The 19,150-nt window shown below is 36.2% G+C and overlaps 1 protein-coding gene and 1 pseudogene across 14 annotated transcripts in view; one reads left to right on the top strand and one right to left on the bottom strand.

Moving 5' to 3' along the window:
- The window catches only part of CSNK1G1 (casein kinase 1 gamma 1), a 150,233-nt gene that overhangs the window by 62,847 nt on the left and 68,236 nt on the right, over window positions 1–19,150 (bottom strand). For all 14 annotated transcript variants that reach the window (XR_012507761.1, XR_006724893.2, XR_012507754.1 and 11 more), the window contains 2 exons: window positions 11,130–11,170; window positions 5,625–5,694 (listed from right to left, as the gene is read on the bottom strand). Coding sequence is in view for 4 of the 14 variants with exons in the window: in XM_074366351.1 (XP_074222452.1) it covers window positions 5,625–5,694; window positions 11,130–11,170 (111 nt within the window). In the remaining 10 variants the exon portion in view is untranslated. The remainder of the gene's footprint in view (window positions 1–5,624; window positions 5,695–11,129; window positions 11,171–19,150) is intronic.
- LOC123616985 (large ribosomal subunit protein eL33 pseudogene) lies at window positions 14,267–14,636 on the top strand (annotated as a pseudogene).

Genomic DNA, 19,150 nt, shown 5'->3' with positions numbered 1-19,150 from the left:
AAATACAGACAAAACTGAAGAAGGTATTTGATTTAGTCACAGGAGAAAACCTAAAACTTTGATGTCCCAACACTGAGGAAAAGAAGAATACAGTAATTTTTCATAGTCATTACATATATTTGCAGAGTTTCACATTTTAAAAATATTGCTTTTTCTTTGTAATAAATTTGGAAATTCTCCAGCAATCTTAGGTTCAATAACTGAACTGTAATTTGCAAATAAAAATCGAGCCCACTTCCACCCATCCAAGTATATGAAAACACTAGATAATGTTCCCATTCTGTTTGACTGACCACTGGGTGTCCACTTTGCCAGGGTTGTGTTTATGGTGTAATTAACTTAGAAAAAAAATTTATGTCTTTTGAAACTAAGTAAAACACCAAATATAAATATCTGCATCAGGATGCTTCTTTTACAGTAATGTGGTTTTTAAAAAGAGGGTTTTTGTTTTTGTCTTTGTTTTTAAATACCGTCTCAATGTTAGAATAGGTCTTAAAAAGTTACACATTCTAACTTTCTACTCAGTGCACAAATCTCCCCCACAACATCCAGAATACTTAAATGTTCAATTGCAGCTTGAAAACAGAAAACAGCTTCCTTCCTCCCCCTAAGAGATCAGAAATCCCATTGCATAGCCAGCTTGTTCCAGCTCACAATTTGTTTTACCTCTTCCTACAAGAAGGTGTTTGGAAAGAAAGGAAACAAGGTACCGCACCACTTTATTATCATTTATTGATCTTATGGCCTGAAACTGCTAAATGTATGGCTCATGATAAATGGGAACAGAAATAGGTTGCTTGGTGATGGAAGAGGTAGAAGAAGAGTCAATAAATCCACTACCAGTATTTTTTTTTTTAATTAATTATAACAACAATAACAATAATAATGATCAGGGCAGAAAATGCAACCAATATGAAAGGATTAAAGTGTAAACTTAAAGACTACTTCCCATTTCTTATCATTCTTTTAAAAGATAATCAACTCTTTAATATATCCATTCAGATATTTTCTGTGCTCGTGTGGACGTATCTGTATTACATATGTTTTTCTTGCATTACACAAGTATAATTACGCTATACTGTTTTGCAAACCTTTTTACTTAAAAAATATATTGAGGCATCTTTCCATATTAGTACATAGGGCTCTACTTTCTTTTTTTAATGGGTAATTTCATGGTATTAATGTATCATCATTTATTTATCCAGATCCTTACTGATGACATTTAGATTACTTTCACGCTGTTTTAAGTGTTATAAAAAGTCCAAACTTATCTTTCCTGAAATCTCTTTCAATAATTTTTGTTCTGGAATTATTTGGAATAAAACCCCTAATCTATCATTTAACAGATCTTTAAACATTTGAAAATCACCATCATATCATATGGGGAGTAAATGGCAGAACATATGAAAGAAAAGTTTTGAGTTATAATACTCAGGTATCAGAAATCAATAGGAGAAATGATTTCCTCAAACACAATCTAAGCATCTAACAACATGAAATGCATGCTGAACTTAACGTTCTATGAAGCTGATGGGATATTATACAATGATTACAAACATGTATCTAATGCAGCATCATGACAAATGTTAACGACGTTCAGTGAAAGACGATATACAGTTGCATATGAACTGAGATTAACTATGAAATGTCTGCATATGAAAAGGAGAGAAATAGTCAAATGAAATGTGGCTGAGTTTGGGTGGTAAGAACATGGACCAACATTTCCTTTTAAAATAAACATTAATAAATATTCCTTTAATATTTTATATTCTGTTTTCTACAATAAACGAAAAAGAATTTTAAATATAACTATCAGGAAGACCAAGATCCTCATTTTCAGTTTCAAGCTCTCACAGCCCTCTTTCTTCCCTGATTATTTTAGAGAGATCAGCCCTCACAGTAAATAATCAGGTGTTAAAATTCTTGATGGCAAAATTACAATCAGCAAACAAAGCCTGAAGTGTGACTGTTCACTAGAGGACACAGTGGTATGGAAGGGAAGGAGTTTGAGATCAAACAAGGAAAACAAGGGACAGTCAGGAAAAGCTCCCCCTTAAACCACGTTCACAATCAGCCAGTGCCACCATTTTTGTTTTATCTACACATGAGTAGAGAACTGGTATGAACTTCCAGAACATAGCAGTCAGGGCAATGTGGGGGTCAAAAATCAAGGTAATAATTAGGACTTGGGTGCTTCAGTAAGGAATGGTTAGACTTCCAAGCCAACACAAAGCTGTTTTTTTTTTAGCAATTTAAAGTCTCAAGCTCTGGTCACATTAGCAATATCAATATTTTTAAAATTCATAACCACTCATTTCCCCCCCGATTACATCCATTTATTTTATAAGTACTGACTAATTCCTTGAAAAATTCTAAGTCACAACGGGCTTTTTTTTTTTTTTAAGTATTCCTTGTCTTGATAACCAAATATTTTGCAAACCTTTGGCCAGCACTGAATAATGACAGACAAAGTACTAGTGGGTAAAAACAATGATTCCGTTATTTTGGCTGTTGTGTGCTTTCAGTGTAAACGGTTGTTTATTTACAATGCCACAACATCACCTTGGTTCTGAAGAGAGTGGCATATGCGCTCTAGTTGCCCAAACATTAACTACTGATGGGTCACATTTGCAGTTGGGAGCTTCACTCTAGAAAAATAGGAAGAGAAATGCTCGTGCTTGTAATTAGGAACACGCTCCAGTGTTCATGCTCACACTTACAGGGAGATAACAATGAAATCTTGTCTATTTTGTCAACTGATCCACTTTCAAAATAAATTCCCTTTTTCGGCCATCTCCAGGGAATAGTTTTATTAACAACTTGGCAAAAATCTAAAAACGCACGCTTATCAAATCTTCCTAACTTCTGTCACCAAAACACTTCCCAACTTTCTATTACGTGAAAGAGCGACGTTGGGCCTTGAGATACATTTGAGACGCCAGGATGAAGAAGGCACGAGCCTTGTTCTCAGGGAGCTTACAGCAGTCTCATGGAGTTGGGGGAATATCACAATTAAAAAACAGTCAATATGTAATCATCAGTAACAGAATCAGGACTGAAAAGCATCTCAATACTTAGTAATAATGGGATAAAATAAGATGGCACCTCAGAGATTCAGGTGATCAAAATCAATAGTACAACCACAAAAATGCAGAAAGCCTTGATTGATGGCAGCTTGTATAAAAAAAAGATGTAAAAGTTTCAGTTGAATAGAACTCCATAAAAGTCAACCATGTGAAATGGCTGTTAAAATAGCTAACCTAAATTAATAGAAATACTATGTCCAGATGAAGGAAGGTAATAATCCTATTGTCTCCAAATCCAGGGTCACTGGTGTTTCACGAGGCTCATTTAAGAGGAACATCACAAAACTAAGAGTGCGTGCGTACATTCATGCTTGCTAGCAGAGCAATGACAGAGCATCTGTAAATCATATTATGCAAAGAGATTAAAGGAACTGAAGATACGCAGATTAAAAGAAGACCTGGAGGTGAGCAGTGGAGAGGGTAGCACACAACAGTTGTGATGAATACCTTTGAGCTGGTAAAAGAGGGCTCAGTGTGCTCCACGGAAATTTAAAAAAAGGGCAGATTTTGCCCCAACAAGAAGAACTTCCAATACTTCGGGCTTTCCAACACTGAATTATTTTGTAGAGTGATAAACTCTATGGCTAGTAGTAGTCAAGCAGAGATGGATGACCATTTATTAAGAAAACCCTGGAAGCAATTCTTATACTGGGTAGAAATTTCTAACAGATCTTTTAAGCTCTTCCTATGTTGGAAAAGCTTGTGGCTACCTTGTTAGCTGCAGGCAAGAATATTAAGAAGATGAGACCCTGTCATAGCTACTTTAAGAGCAGTGGACAATCTCAAAAAGCAGAAAAGAGGTCAGGTATCACCAGTGAACTTTGTCTAAGACCTAGAAGACTTTGCGACTTTTAGATGATTGTCAGAAGAGGTCTGGGGAGGGAGGCCAATGATGGCCAACCCACCTGCCTGTCAGCCAATAGCTGGCCTGACCACAGCAGAGCCCTCCTAGTCCCACTGCTTATAACAGATGCACCAGTCTCAGAGATTCCAGTTTTTCTTCGCCACCTTAAGTAAAAGGCAAGTTTAAAAATCCCCTTTCCTCCAGTCCTCTCCCTATTAATTCTCATTTTCTGTGCACGAAGAATGACAAAACTTCAAGAATCTGTATGGTTCTCCTCTTTTTGGGGAGACTATGAACCTAACAGCCCACATGTTATTCCAACCTAATAGGTTCATGAGATTTTTGTGGTTCCACATGGAAAAGGGAATATTGACCTGCTATGGTTGGTCTATTTAGAAGGGCTTAACAGAGGAAACCCTGCGCATTGGGCTGCTCAGTTTCCTCAGGCCAACTCAAAATTTTAAATTGGGCTGGATCTAGTATGTTTTCACCTGTGCCATAGATTTGTGAGACATGAACAAAAATGTTTATCATAAGTGAGCTGTGATAATTATCATCCTGAAATTTATGACACTAGGAACAACATAACAGCCAACTTTAAAGTTTAGCTCTGAGAAAACAAGCCTCAAATTATACGTATGTCCTGTGAACTCAGTTGCCAATCTTAAATCCTATGCCAGGAACACTCCCTATTTAAGGATATAATCAATGAACAAATAAATACTGAGAGGCTACTGTGAGCAAGAACTCATGTGAGGTCCATCCTGGCCTCCCTAGGTTATGACTGTGGCTGATTATTGCCATGCTCAGGGTGTGAGACAACCTGAATAACACCCAGTGCCTCTTATATAATAATTCTATTTATTTTAGGAAGTGAAATCTCAATTCCTTCAATAATGGTACTTGAAATAGAAACCATGTTTTAGTCATTCACATAAAACTGCCACACTGAAGAAAGCATAAAGCAGAGGAACGTCTACTAATGTCAAATAATGAAACTACCACTGAAGAATTCCATGTACTGCAAGAGGTATCCCAAAGGCTCAACCTCCTTAGGGTTGGTAACATTTGCTTAGTCAAGGTATTTTTCTGGAAGCCAGTAAGATATTCAGAAATTAGAGCTTTATGGTGAAAAACAGGAATGTTTTAAAAAATAATAAACTTAATTTTTAAAAATCCTCAAAGTTCATGGGTTATTACAATCATATAGATGGATAGGTCTTCCAAATTAATGAGAACAACAGATAAAGTGACAGTGTTAATAAGCAGTTTCAGAAGGTATATTTTAGCAGTATGTCTTTAAATAGAATATATAGTCTCAGTGTGGTGAAATATAGCTTGTAAATCACCAACACTTCCTCCTTTCTGTAGGTAAACATAAAAGAATGAAAAGAGAATGAATAAACTACCCAGAAGCAAAACCCCGTACCATGTGTATTTCATGTGGATGAAAGCATTCAAAGGTTGGTTTGTGGGCACAGTCATGGCATCTCAGGTCTCCAATCAATCCAACCACCCTTCCAGGAGCCAGAGAGCAAGGCGCTTTTTGGTTGACTATGTGTATGTCTCTACCCAGCAAGCAGGGGAGATCTTTGGTCTAGTGAAAACGGTAAAGGAGCCAAGAAAATCTGCGTATGTTCGGACTTCTACCTACGCTACATGCTAAGTAGATGGAGAAAACAGACTTGACTTACCTGCACTGCCGAGCTGTTTATAAAACCTGTACTCTAAATGAAGCTGTGGAGCACGTGATTTTATTGGTTCCTGAAACCCAAGAAGAGAAATTGTGATCAGATTTAGACAAATAGGATTTTTTCATTCCTAGGTTTTCAGAGTAAACCAGGGCTAAGACCACTTAATGTTTTAGAGATGATATTTATATATGATAGCATTTTCTTACCACAATTTCTCTTTGAAAGCACACCTAGGGGAAGATGAAGCTGAACTATACACAATCCTTTCCATGGATATTTAAATAAAAATATGCTGTATGAGCCATCACTCAAGGATAGCTCCCTTACCATGAAGTCATCTCCTGAAATGTAGTCTAGGAAACCAAATACCAAGCCCTTTAATTAAATATCAGGATTTATTTCCTGTTTGTTTTATTATGAATTTTGGGTAGTAAATGGTTTTATTCTTTTTAGAAAAATGATATATGCTCAGGAAAAAAATTTCATACACAAAAGACTTAGAAAGAAAGCAAAAATAACCTGAGTCCTATTATTTAAAAGAGAAGCACTGTTAACATTTTGGTGAATGTTCTTCCAAATATTTATTTATACATATATTTATATATAATATAGACTCAAAAATGTATTTTAAATAAATGAGATCATACTGTTTGATATTCTGTAATGTGCCTTTAAATTCAACAATGTGATGATGACATCTTTCCAAGGCAGTAAGTAAAGCTGTATTGTGTGTGTGTGTGTGTGTGTGCGTGCGCGTGCGTGCGCGCGCGCACTCAAATCATGACTTTTGGACATGTGAACTATTTTCAGTTTTCAATATTATGAAAAATGAAGTAGGAACAGTCTTATGTATATTTATTTTTACATTTAAGAGAATTAAAGACTGTAAATGCAATTACGATATGTAAATAATATGGTGCTCAAATTTTCAAAATTAGAGTTTTCTAAAGACCCCAAAGACAAACTACCACACTTGGCTCTACACCAAACTTCAAGAATTGGCTAGCTAATTATTCTGAATCGACAGTATACAAGGCAACAAGAAAATCAAACACTACCCTAAAAGATACATTTGTATATCCATTAGGATGGCTCTATCAAAAACACAGAAAATAACAAGTGTTGGCAAGGATGTAGAGAAACTGGAACCCTTGTGCATTGCCAGTAGGAATGTAAAATGGTGCAGCTACTATGGAAAACAGTACAGCAATTTCTCAAAAACTTAAACACAGAATTACCATATCATCTAAGCAGTTTCACTTCTGGATATATACCCAAAAGAAGTGAAAACAGGGATTCAAACTGGTATCTGTAGACCCACGTTCACTGCACTATCATTCACAATAGTCAAAAAGGTGGAAGCAATCCAAGTATCTATGAACAAATGAATGGATAAATAAAATACGGTTACACTATGTTCCACACATATGATGGAGTATTATTCAGCCATAAAAGGCAGAATATTCTGATACATGCTACAAAATGGGATGAAAGCTTGGGGACATCATGCTAAGTGAAATAAGCCAGACTTAAAAGGACAATACTGCATGATTCCACTCATATGAGGTACCTAGATAGCCAAATTCATAGAGACAGAAAGTTGAATGGTGGTTGCCAGGAGCTGGGGAGAGAGGGGGAAAGATGCTGGTATTTGATGAGTACAGAATTTGAGTTGAGGAAGGTGAAAAAGTTCTAGAGATAGATGACAGTGATAGTTGCACACCAGGGTGAATATACTTAATGCCACTGAACTGGACACTTAAACATGGTTAAAATGGTAAATTCTAGAAATCAATTCTTTATCAGATATATGATTTTCAAATATTTTCCCCCATTCCATGGGTTGTCTTTTCACTATTCAGACTCCTTTGATGCATAACAGTTTTTAATTTTGAAAAAGTCCAACTTATCTATCTTTTCTTGCTTATGCTTTTTGTGTCATATTCAAGAAATGATGGCCAAATCTAATACAATGAGGCTTTTCCTCTAAGTTTTTCTTCTAAGAGATTTATAGTTTTGGCTCTTAGGTTTGTTTAGGCCTTTGATTCATTCTGAGTTAATTTTTGCATGATATAAGGTAAGGGTCTCACTTCATTGCATGTGGATATCCAGTTTTCACAACACCATTTCTTGAAAACAGTGTCCTGTCCTCATTGAGTGGTTACTTGTTCTATTTTTAAATTTTAACTAATTTATTATTATTGTTTTTTTAATGGCAGTACTGGGGATGAACCCAGGACCTCATGACCACTGAGCTATATACCTTCCCCTTCTTGTCCTATTTATAAAATAGGCCCAAAGGAAGGAGAGTCCACAGCCTCTCTCAATAATTCATGCTGTTCTTTAATAAGTTTCATAATTTGGAGGGTCTTTATATGTAATTTAAGTCTCCACTACTGAAATTTTAGCCAATTTCTCTTATGTCCTCAATAACAAAATAAGATAGCTCCTGAATAACCTGTGAGCACTATAATAGCTATCTTCAAAGAAGACAGCTAAAAAATCATTTCTTAGACTTTCTATATCCAGGAAGAGTAATTTCAATTTTTTTAACCTTTCCTGACTGGTCTTATTTTTCAGTTCTTCGATCATTTTTGACGGCTATTCCTGAACCCACTTGAAGTTTTCTGCATTTTTCTTAAGATAAAGAATCCCCAAATCACAGAGTTGAGTCAGAACTTTCTTTAAAGTTATCTAGTCTATTCCTTTGCTTCTAGGAATGTTTTATCTAAATCAATTCAGGTAGACTGGAATATGTCAAATCCCTAAGGAGCTCTATGAAAAACTCATACCGTTCTTTGATTGCAAAATCAGCAAACATCAGAGTTGGACTTCAAGTTTCTCAAGATTCTTACAGTTCAAAAAATGTAACTAAGACTAAATATACTGTAGAGTCATTTTCTTATTCATTTATCTCTTCAGATAGAGAGGGATCACTCTTAAGAGTCTCCATTTGGTTTTAGATCTTTTACTATATCACCATTAAAGTAGCCAATTACAGAACTTTTTTTTCAGCAAAATCACTAATAATTCACAAGAAACCAAAATAAACAGTGACAACAAATTAATAAGAAACCAGAGGTTGATCTAAACACTAAAAAGAGGAGTGTTCTTTCTAAAGAAATAGTCTTGGATTCTGACAAACCACAAAAGCCAATTAAAAAACCACCCCACAGATCCTTTTTCAAATGTAATACTCTCAAACTTCACACTGGAAACATCAATAGGCAATAGTCAATGTGATCTTGAGTAAACAGGTGAACAGATTAAAAAAAGCAAAAATTCTTTCACGTTATAGGGCTGAAGTGGGTATACACATTGCATATATTCAGACGTGAGGGGCTTTTCATCACAGATGGAAAGACTTACATCCTTCAGCACACGGTAGTAGCTTGTTCAGCCCACTGGAGCTTCAAGAGCTCTTCCAGAAGCACTGTGTATGAAGGACACTGCAAACAGTCTACAGACTGAAAGGCAGCATGGAGAGAAAATTTCTTTAACAACTATTAGAAAGTATCTGTCAAGACGAACCCTAGAAATCTCCATGATGGGGTAAAGGAGGGGTTCATTATACTATTTTGTTTACATTGTATCTGATTAAAAAAAAACGTTCCTAGAAACCCAAGAAGTAAGAACCCACAGTGAATATCAAAACAAAGTAGAACTGAAACAGTACCAGCACGGCCTCCTTGTATTTCTGTGCCAGATGCTGATTACACTTCCACAGAGGACTGGCTATTTGCCAGAATCACGGTTATTCTGGAGCACACATGCCTGATTGAAATCCTAAACCGACAGCAGACGGCTACCTTGTAGGACTGCGATGCTTAAGGCAAACTGTGCCGTTCCAATGAGAAGAGCTCAGTTACTGCCATCATATGTCCCACAGAGAATACAGCTTCACAGCAAGAGAGGAGGCCCAGAGACAAGACTGTCAGCCTCTAAAAAGCTTTTATTTAAGATTTATTTCAAAGAGAAATGAGGTACCGAGAAACACCACACTAGATAACATGAAGTCTATTTTTTGCTTTAACTCTTGGTCATACAAAGAATAAAACTTTAATAAAATGTAAGTGAAATGCAGTAGTCAGTCAGGTCAGTAATATGTTATGCAAGCTTATTTAAATAGGTCAACTAGTATGATCCTGGCTGGAGGAATCTAAATAGATTGCCCCTAACAGAAAACCTCAAAAGAAGTCCTGTAAATAAAAAGACAATTACAAATATATAGTATTGAGGCAATATTTTAAAGTGTTTTAGAAACTGCTTCTTCCTATTACTAGTCCCAAAGAATCAAAATTATTCCAACTTACCAAAATAATAAAACAGAAAGTATAAAAAAGCAGATGAACTAGAGAACACGTTTACAGAATAATCAAATTCCTATAAATTAAACTATATGATTAATCCTTTAATATTCAGTCTGAGAAAAATATTTGGTCTGCACTGTTACGTGCATTCTCTCTCTTCCCACTCCCATTTCTCCAACAAGAGCTCCCAGTCAACAACAACAAAAAAAGAAGAGAGTTGGTTCATTAACTGTTACCTGCTTTTAATACCTGCTCCCTGTCTATCTCTCTGTAGAGAAACGAATCTGATGCGTGTCAGTTCTCCACAAGGCAACTCTAACTCCTCCACAGACAGACAAGCTTATGAGAGGAAAGGACTAACCACAGAGCAGGTGGGGATGTGGTAGGTGCAATTCATTAGAAAAGAACAGCAATTATCACAAGATGCTTCCTTCAACTATTAACTCTTCTGCCTTCCGATTAATGAAGCCCCAAACTACCTCCAGACTCTGGAAAACTTACTTACATACAACATTTATACAGTTTCATTAGAAACTAGTCAAAGGAAGCATTTCATATGGCTAGAATGGTTTTGTATCAACCTTAAAGAATTGTTTCTTCTAACACTACTAATCCTCAAACAAACAGAATTAGTCTTTTTTAATAGGATGTTATTTTCAATGACTAGGTTAGTTATTCACAAGATCAGCACTGACAAAACCAATTGACTCTGCTTCAAATATGACCTCATGATGTATTTTCCACATTTGACAACTTTTTAAGGCAATAATTAGATGATCAGATTTGGTTCTCTACTGCTAAGTATATTAATAAATACCTTACATTTTAAAAATGAATAAGTCATATTCAAGAAGAAGAAAATAATAAAAAAAAGCACTGTGAAATGTAGAAAATACAAAGAAATTATAGGAAAACTGTTTTCCTTCCAGCTATTTTTTTAACTATTTTTTGATTCATCATTGCTAACCCTATAGTTAGCATCTTCTAACTATATAGTGTGATATAGTATTCAGTGATTCACCACTGTAACACTATATATATATATTTTTTTTTTGAAGGAAATGACTCTGTGGGATCTTATGCAAGGGAAAAAAAACATTAGTATTTTGTGAAGGCTTACAACTATTTCCTGTAAAAAGACATGTGAAGGATGAGAGCACCAAACATAATTACCACAAATATAGATTCTACTCACCAGTTTGATAGCTACATATTCATTGGTGTAGAGATTTTTACCTAGGGGAAAAGCAGAATGTATATGTTTTAGTGACATTTATTCTGGGAAATGCAAAGCAAAATCTTAGCTCACAGGGTCATGAGAAAAGGTCAAATTCCCAATGCGGTTCACATACATGAAACATGATTTATAAGTGAAAGCTAAACAGAGATAATGAGATCCAGCAAGACGAGAACAAAACCAGCCTGAGAATTTGGAAATTTAAGTTAGACATGGGAATTTGTTATTTTAAGGAAAACAAATCTCTTTTTCTCTGTCACACACACATTTTGTTATTTAATATTTCCCAACTATTAAGCCACGAGGCAACCCAAGAAAAAGAAATGCCAGAATTTCAAAGATACAGACTTTAACTCTTGACACAATAAATACAAACTCTCATTTTTCTAACTCACTGACAAATAAGGCTTTTGTGGTTTCTGTCACTGTATTTAGTGTCAACTTTTGTTGGCATAAAGGACAGTGCAAAGTAAAACCAATTACTGCCCTACTCTCCTTTCGCAAGACTCATCTACTGTCCACAAGTAGACGATTCTGAAAGCTGTTCTGACTCTTCAGCAGAACTCTAGCTCTACAGCCTCTAACTACATGCAGGAAAGAGCTCTCCACCTGGACCACACTCAAACACCTCAAAGTTATTTCTGAAACTGAACCTTCTCTGCTTGTAGAAATGGAATCACTATTCTCCTATCCTAAACATCCAGGTAAGAACTTGGGGTGAGTCTAAGTCTAAGAAAAACGAGCACCACTCCGTGAGCCCATTCTACATGCTGGGTGCTTAGCTACCCTCACCTCCCCAACCCCACTGATTCTCGAAGCTAATTTTCATTCCTTCCAAGTGTTTAGTAACATACTATATAGTTCAGCCACTGCAATGGACCTCACATTGCTTCTTATATATTTATTCTAAATTAATCAGCTAGACTATAAATATCTTGAGAGTAGCAATTTTCTTCAATAGTTCAATCAATGAATGCCCTATGGTGCTTAAGACCATGTTCTGCATATCTCAGACACCCAAAACCTTGGCTGACTATAAGTTATAGGTACGTATAGTATGACTACTTTTCAAATAATACATAGAGAGGTAAATGCTATATTTATATACATACACATACAAATGTACATAGCTGAGTATATATGTATGGAAAAGGATACAGAAAGAAGTACATTAAGGTATTAAAATGATTGTTTCTGATTTTTATATAACATAGATTGTTCTGATAATGAAAAAAAAAACCACATTTTGGGAACAAAAGAATGCTGGTAATATTGGTTATTTTAAACAAGCTCTAGACAATAGAAAGCCCTTTGCAAACTATACCATTATACTTTTAATGCTGTTATCAGTTTGCCCAGTGCCTTTATGTGTAGAAAAGTACACTAATTTAGGAATAACTTTTGTATGCAAATAACATTAACAAAGAGGACTCAGAGGTTGCCAAACACCTAAGAAGCCGTTATAAGAGGAATAACTTATTTTTCAAAGGAGCAAAAGTAGAAAACAGGTGTTTTTCTCTCTACATTAATTGCATTAAGCTTCTAAAAGTTAATTTGTGTTTCTGATTAGCGTTCCTACCAAAAACATTTTTAAAAAATATTATTTGATGAAATTGTGAAAAGGGTACTAGTAACGGAGAGGAATAGATGAGGTAGTGACAGCAAACTCCAAGGCAGACTAAAACTCCCTCTTGGCCACAGACCTCTTCCACACCAGATGTGATGCTGCACAAAGATTTTTCAGGAGACCCCTTCCTGGCACTGTGGAAGCACTACTGTTGTGACCTAAAACCAACTTTAGCAAAGGGCTGACCCTAAAAACTTCATACTGCTTAGAGGAAAATGGTCAGGCTTAAAATTGTCAATGTGTTTAGGGGGTCTTTCTGAGTTGGAGACACCCCCTAGTTTTAGCAATAAGAATTACTGGGGGATAGAGAATTACAGGCACCAAAGCTCACCCCTTTCTCATTTACAGAACAATATGCCTTAAAATGCTTTGTTAAAGAACTAACTTAATATTTGTAGCATATGCTTACAGTAACAGATCTTTAATTCAAATAGATCACAACCTTTTTTTTTTAATTGGAGTATTGTCAGTTTACAATGCTGTAAATAGATCACAACCTTATAAGTGAAGTGAGGTGGTGGTATCAGTGCAAGCGGAGTAATAAACCTGGATTCTGATCTGTGAGCAAGAAAAGAGACAGGGCAATCACAGGAGTCTCAGGAGGGACATACTTTCCTTTCATTCTTCCTCCGACCACATACTAACAGGGTCTGAAAAGATGAGTAGACTTTGAACAGTTGAAGAAGGGAGAAAGGCATCCCAGGGAGAAGAAACTGTATGAGCAAAACAATAAAAAATAAGAAAACAGATAATACAGGCTGAGATTGGTGGATTGTCTAGGGGTTAACAGGCTAGAAGTTGGACCATGAGGATCAGAAAGGGGTAGGGATGGGCAAGGAGTGCTTAGGGCAGTGAAAGAGACTAGAAAAGTAGAGTCCATATTAGGAAAGTTCTCAAAGCCGTCTTAAAGTTTAAAATGAAAAGTTCTGGAGTAGGGTAGTGACATGATCAGATCTCTGATTTAGAGGAGGTATAAAGGATTACTGAGAGACTAGAGGTGGGGGAAAGTATTTGAGTATTTAACATCCACCATGCAGTTTCCAGACATCTAAGATGAGTAACACTCAGTTCTCACCCTTCATAGACTGTATTCTAGATCCTCACACATGGCCTTGCACATGGTGGCTCAAAGTTTGTTCAATAAACCACATTATTTGGTAAGTGTTAAAAGAGGAATATGAACAAGTCAGCAGAGGAGCTTAGAACAGGGAGGGTAAAGCATTTGGGCACAAGTGGCACGTGAGGTAAGCCTGGGAGGATGAACAGGAGAGAATCAGGGCATTTCTTACAACTGAACATTGAGCTGGAGAAATGACAGAAAACGCAGACAATCTGATAAACTGTGAGTGGACCAATATGAAAAAAGCACAAAATACACAGGCGAGAATGATGAGAAATGAAGCCAGCTCTTTCAGCCATCCTGGAGCCTGTGGAGGCCTGCTGGGAGCAGGACTTCTAAAACAACAAAATGTCTAGGAGGCTGTGGTCCAAGGCCCATTTTTGCTGGCTATAAGTGGAGTCTCTGGAACCAGAGGGAGCACATAGCTCTTCTTAAAACTGAAGGTGTTTATGCTCAAGATGAAACTGAATTCTATCCAGGCAAGAGATGTGCGTATGTGCACAAAGCAAAGAACAACATAGTAACTCCTGGTGGAAAACTGAACAAAACCAGAGTAACATGGGGAAAGGTAACTCGCGTTCATGAAAACAGTGGCGTATTTCATGCCAAATTCCAAAGCAACCTTCCTGCTAAGGCCACTGAGCACAGAATCTGTGAGGCTGTGCCCCTCAAGGATTTAAACTTACTGAAGAGTAAATAAATAAAAATGTGGGTCTGTTCTCTTGTTTAAAAAAAAAAAAGGAAATGAAGCCAGAAAAATCCAACACATACAGGGTGTCAATAACCTTGGATGCCAGCTTCTTATTCTGAGGTACTTTCCTAAATCCTCATCTTTTTTTTTGAAGATTTGGGAAGATCTTTTTTTACAGTAAAACAAACTTGCTAATTATAGCAACTGTGCATCATTTCCTTTGAAGAAAACAATTCAAGAGTTCAAAGAAATCCCAGGCACTTACCTATGGATCTGCTTCTTCCAGAGTCTAGGGCATCTCACCAATCAGTGGGTAATCTTTTCCTCCCCTTCCCTGTGCTCAGCTGGGCAGCCCACTTCTCACAGTGCAGTTCAGTGAACTTCTGTGAAGGTGGGAAAGGTAGCTGCCAGGTGATGCCAGGGAAGGAGGGGATTCAGCAATCCAACTACTTCATATATAGACTTGCAACTAATCTTCCTGTTTTTAGCTCCTCCTGTATCCTAGCTTTCTGAAATACTAGAGTCTCTAATTTTTGAACTTATCTGGTGTATTTTTTGTTACAAACTGGCCTATCCTTTTCATCATTCAGCTTTCTCTGGACTGCCCCATCAGTTACCACTTAACTGCTGCTGCTTTCTAGCTTCCAAAATTTTGTTAAAATTTCTCATCTGTTTTTATCTTCTCTCCCATTCTTTTGGTTCCTTGTGGTTTTTATCCCTTTAAAAAATAAATCCCTTTTCTAAATATACTTCTAAAACTGAGGCAACACACCTAGTTCCATAAACTTCCACATGTATTATTATTAATTATGCATATAGCTTTTTACTTCTCCTAGGCAGTGAATGGCCTAAGGACAAGAATGTTCAACTCAACTTCTTATCCCTAACAACAAACATCGTATTTAATATGTAGTAGGTAACAACACTTGCTGAAGTGAACCAAATTGACTGATATACTGAGAAGGTTCTTCTGATGAAGTTCTAGGGCAATTAAAAAAAGAAAGCTAGTTTAGAATCAGATTATGGATAATGCTAAATGCAATATAGGAGTTTTGACTTCATTATTCAGCTTGCTGTGAAACCACCAAAGGTCTTGTAATAAAAGAAAAAGAATAATGGTGAAGGTTGTATTTTAAAAATATTAATCTGGATCCAATGTATAAGATAAAAGACAGGAGAATACCTTCGAAGAAGAAGAAAAGGAAGTTTTTATAGCAGAACATTTAAATAATGACATCTACCACACCATGTGGTTATGAGGATTACATCAGTCAGAATATGTGAAAGTACTTTGTAAACTGCAAAGTGCCAGATGAACCTAACTTTTATTACTTCTATTATTACTGCAGGAAAGATGCAATAATTCCTGGAAGATAACTTAAAAATAATATTTATAATAAGGTATTTAGAAGAAAAAACTAACAACCTTTGGATTACTTATAAGCATGAAGGAAAAGGAAAAGAGAAGGGTTAAAGATGAAGCTCTAATTAGTGGAGAACAGAAGGAAGACCAGGAGAGCAGGCAATGATCATCCACTCTACCATGACACCTTCCTCCAAGCTCTCACTAAACCTAAAAGTAGTACACAAATTATGAAACGCCTTTCAGCTTCAATTTTTGTATCTGGATGGAAGAATAAAATCACAGAAGTATAATAAATGAGGCAGCCTATGTAACGCCAAACATGATGTCTGATACGTCACAGAATGCTAGCTTGCTTGTATTTACTTACTTTCTCTCCTTATTTTACAAAAAGTGAACACATGGCAACCTCTACAAAGCAATTATCCTTATTCCTCAGAGGCCCTGGAGGTGACTAGATAATTCTCCTGAGCTATGCTCAAATGAATTCCTTTGCCGGGGGCATCATTAAGACTGAAGAGGTCAACACAAAACACAGTCATGTGGAAGGCTAGACAATCACTGAGCCACTAGCCTCAGTGATATACAAAATTTTTGCTCTGGAAGAATTTAATAACAAAGATAGAGGGTTAAAATTCTCCCATTTAAAATGAATGGAATTAAGAGGAGCTTCAAGATGGTGGAGTAGAAAGACATGGAGCTCACCTCTCTCCACAAATACATCAAAAATATATCTACATGGGGAATAACTCCCACAGAATATCCACTGAACTCTGGCAGAAACTCTTACACAAATAAAGCCACAAGAAAAATCTCCACATAAACAGAACAAAAAAATAAAATGAATGACTGCTTCTGCTTATATATATATATATGAATGATGTAACACTAACTGTGAGAAAGGCAGACAGTTTAATGAACAGAAAAATACCACTGATGAGATGGCATAACCCCATACTCCCAAACATTTTAGTATCTGTTGCACAAAATCCACAATGCTTCCCAAGGTCACTTCCTGGCTGTGGGTTCTTTTATTGTTAATGGTAAAGAAACCGCATTACACAGTAGTTTTTGGAGCTTAAACCTAAACTCAGTCCTTTTGAAGCAGCAGCCCTAGATGTGAAGCTACCCATAAAACCCACTGCATGCAGACTTCCTGTCTCAGTAAATTGCCTACAGAGACAACATTTACCGAAAGCTTCATCAGACAGCATTACTTCAAAGAACCAGCAGGCCTCAGTTCTCAGAGTCACGCTGATAAAGGAACACACAAACCTCAGGTTCCCAGTTTAGATTTCCAGCTGTCACATTTTCTTGTCCTAAACTCAAAGTAGTACATTTACAAATTACAACCTAGAACTTGTTAAAAAAAAAAAAAAATCCAGCCAAATGAATTAGAGGCAAATAGTAGTGAAAACAAGAAACCACTTTTCAGATTGGTTACCATGTCTCTTTAGGGCAAAGAGGCTGGCCTATTGTCTCCACCACCCAGACAGCATCTCTTGAAGTAGTCAGGGGTAAAAAGATAATTAACACTACAACTTTCAAGAAAAAAGCCAGAGGTCTTTTTCATTTTTACTAACTTAATTCTACTAGTGTATTAGTATACTATGCAGAAACATTTCCCAAATGTCAACAGCAAGGACGATTCCTTCTTGTGCCAAGTTTTTTGAAGAGACTATTTACAAAAACCAGTAACTAGTTTATTATAAACAAATCTTCTAAAATCTTGTTTAACATTACTGGTAATGATGAGGGCATGTTTCCTATTAATATGCTAACTCATGTCTATTTTAGACAATGTTAAAATGTTTTCTAGGCCTCTCTCACTCCCTCATCCTTGATTCATTTCCTTCATTCACGGCCAAATAACACCACATTTTGTTTATCTATTAATCAGGTGATGGACATTTGGTTTGTTTCCACTGTTTAGCTATGAACAATGCTGCTATGAATATTCACATATGTTTCTGTGTGAATATATATTTTCTCTTGAGTATATGCCTAGGAGTGGAACTGCTACAACAAATGGTAACTCTTACATCTAACTTTTGGAGGAACTGCCAGACTGTTTCCAAAGTGGCTGGACCATTTTACATTCCCTTCAGCAGCATATGAGGTCTTCTGATTTCTACACATCCTCACCAGTCAACACTTATTATCTGTTTGATTCTAGCCATCCTAGTAGGTACAATGTGGTATTTCACTGTAATTTTGATTTGCATTTCCCCAGTGAATGATGATGCTGAGCATCATTTCATATGCTTAATGGACATTCCTACGTCATCTCTAGAGAAATGTCTATTCAAATCCTTTGCCCATTCTGAAATGGGGTTGTTGTTGTTTTGTTTTTAATGAAGTAGAGTCAGTTTACAATGTTGTGTCAATTTCCGGTGTACAGCGCAATACTTCAGTCATATAGGAACATACATATATTTGTTTTCATATTCTTCTTCACCATAAGCTACAAGATATTCAATATAGTTCCCTGTGCAATACAGTATAAACTTACTGTTTAACAGGGGTTGTCTTTTTATTGCTGAGATTAAGAGTTCTTTATATACTTGAAATAATAGTCCCTTATCAGATATGATTTGCAAATATTTTCTCCCATTACACAGACTGTTTTTATTTTAATGGTGTCCTTTGCAGCACAAAAATTTTTATTTGACGAAATTTATATATTTTTTATTTTGTTTGTGCTTTTGGTGTCTGATCTAAGAGTCCACTGCCAAATCTGAAGGCATAAAGGTTTACCCTTATGTTTTCTTCTAAGAGTTTTATAGTTTGGGCTATGTTTGTCAATATTGTTTTGGCTCTTCAGGTCCCCTGCAACTCCATATGAATTTTAGGATCAGCCTGTCATCTTCTACAAAGAAGCCAGCTAGGATTTTGACAGGGATTGTGTTGACTCCGTAAACCAATCTGAGGATTACTACCATTTTAACAATATTAAGTCTGATCCCTGAATGTGAATGTCTTTCCATGTATTTGGGTCTTCTTCAATTCCTTTCAAAAGTGTTCTGTAATTCTCAAAGTATAAATTTTACACTCATTTTTGTTAAATTCATTCTCTTTTGACACTATGGTAAATGGAACTGTTTTCTTACTTTCATTTTTGGATTAAACATAGACACTTTTGTATAATAATGATTCAGACCTCCTCTCATGATCCATT

This window comes from Camelus bactrianus, chromosome 6 (genome assembly GCF_048773025.1).
Source record: "Camelus bactrianus isolate YW-2024 breed Bactrian camel chromosome 6, ASM4877302v1, whole genome shotgun sequence".
NCBI lineage: Eukaryota > Metazoa > Chordata > Mammalia > Artiodactyla > Camelidae > Camelus > Camelus bactrianus.
The sequence above is the reverse complement of the archived record's forward strand: the minus strand, read 5'-3'. Positions and strand labels throughout refer to the sequence as shown.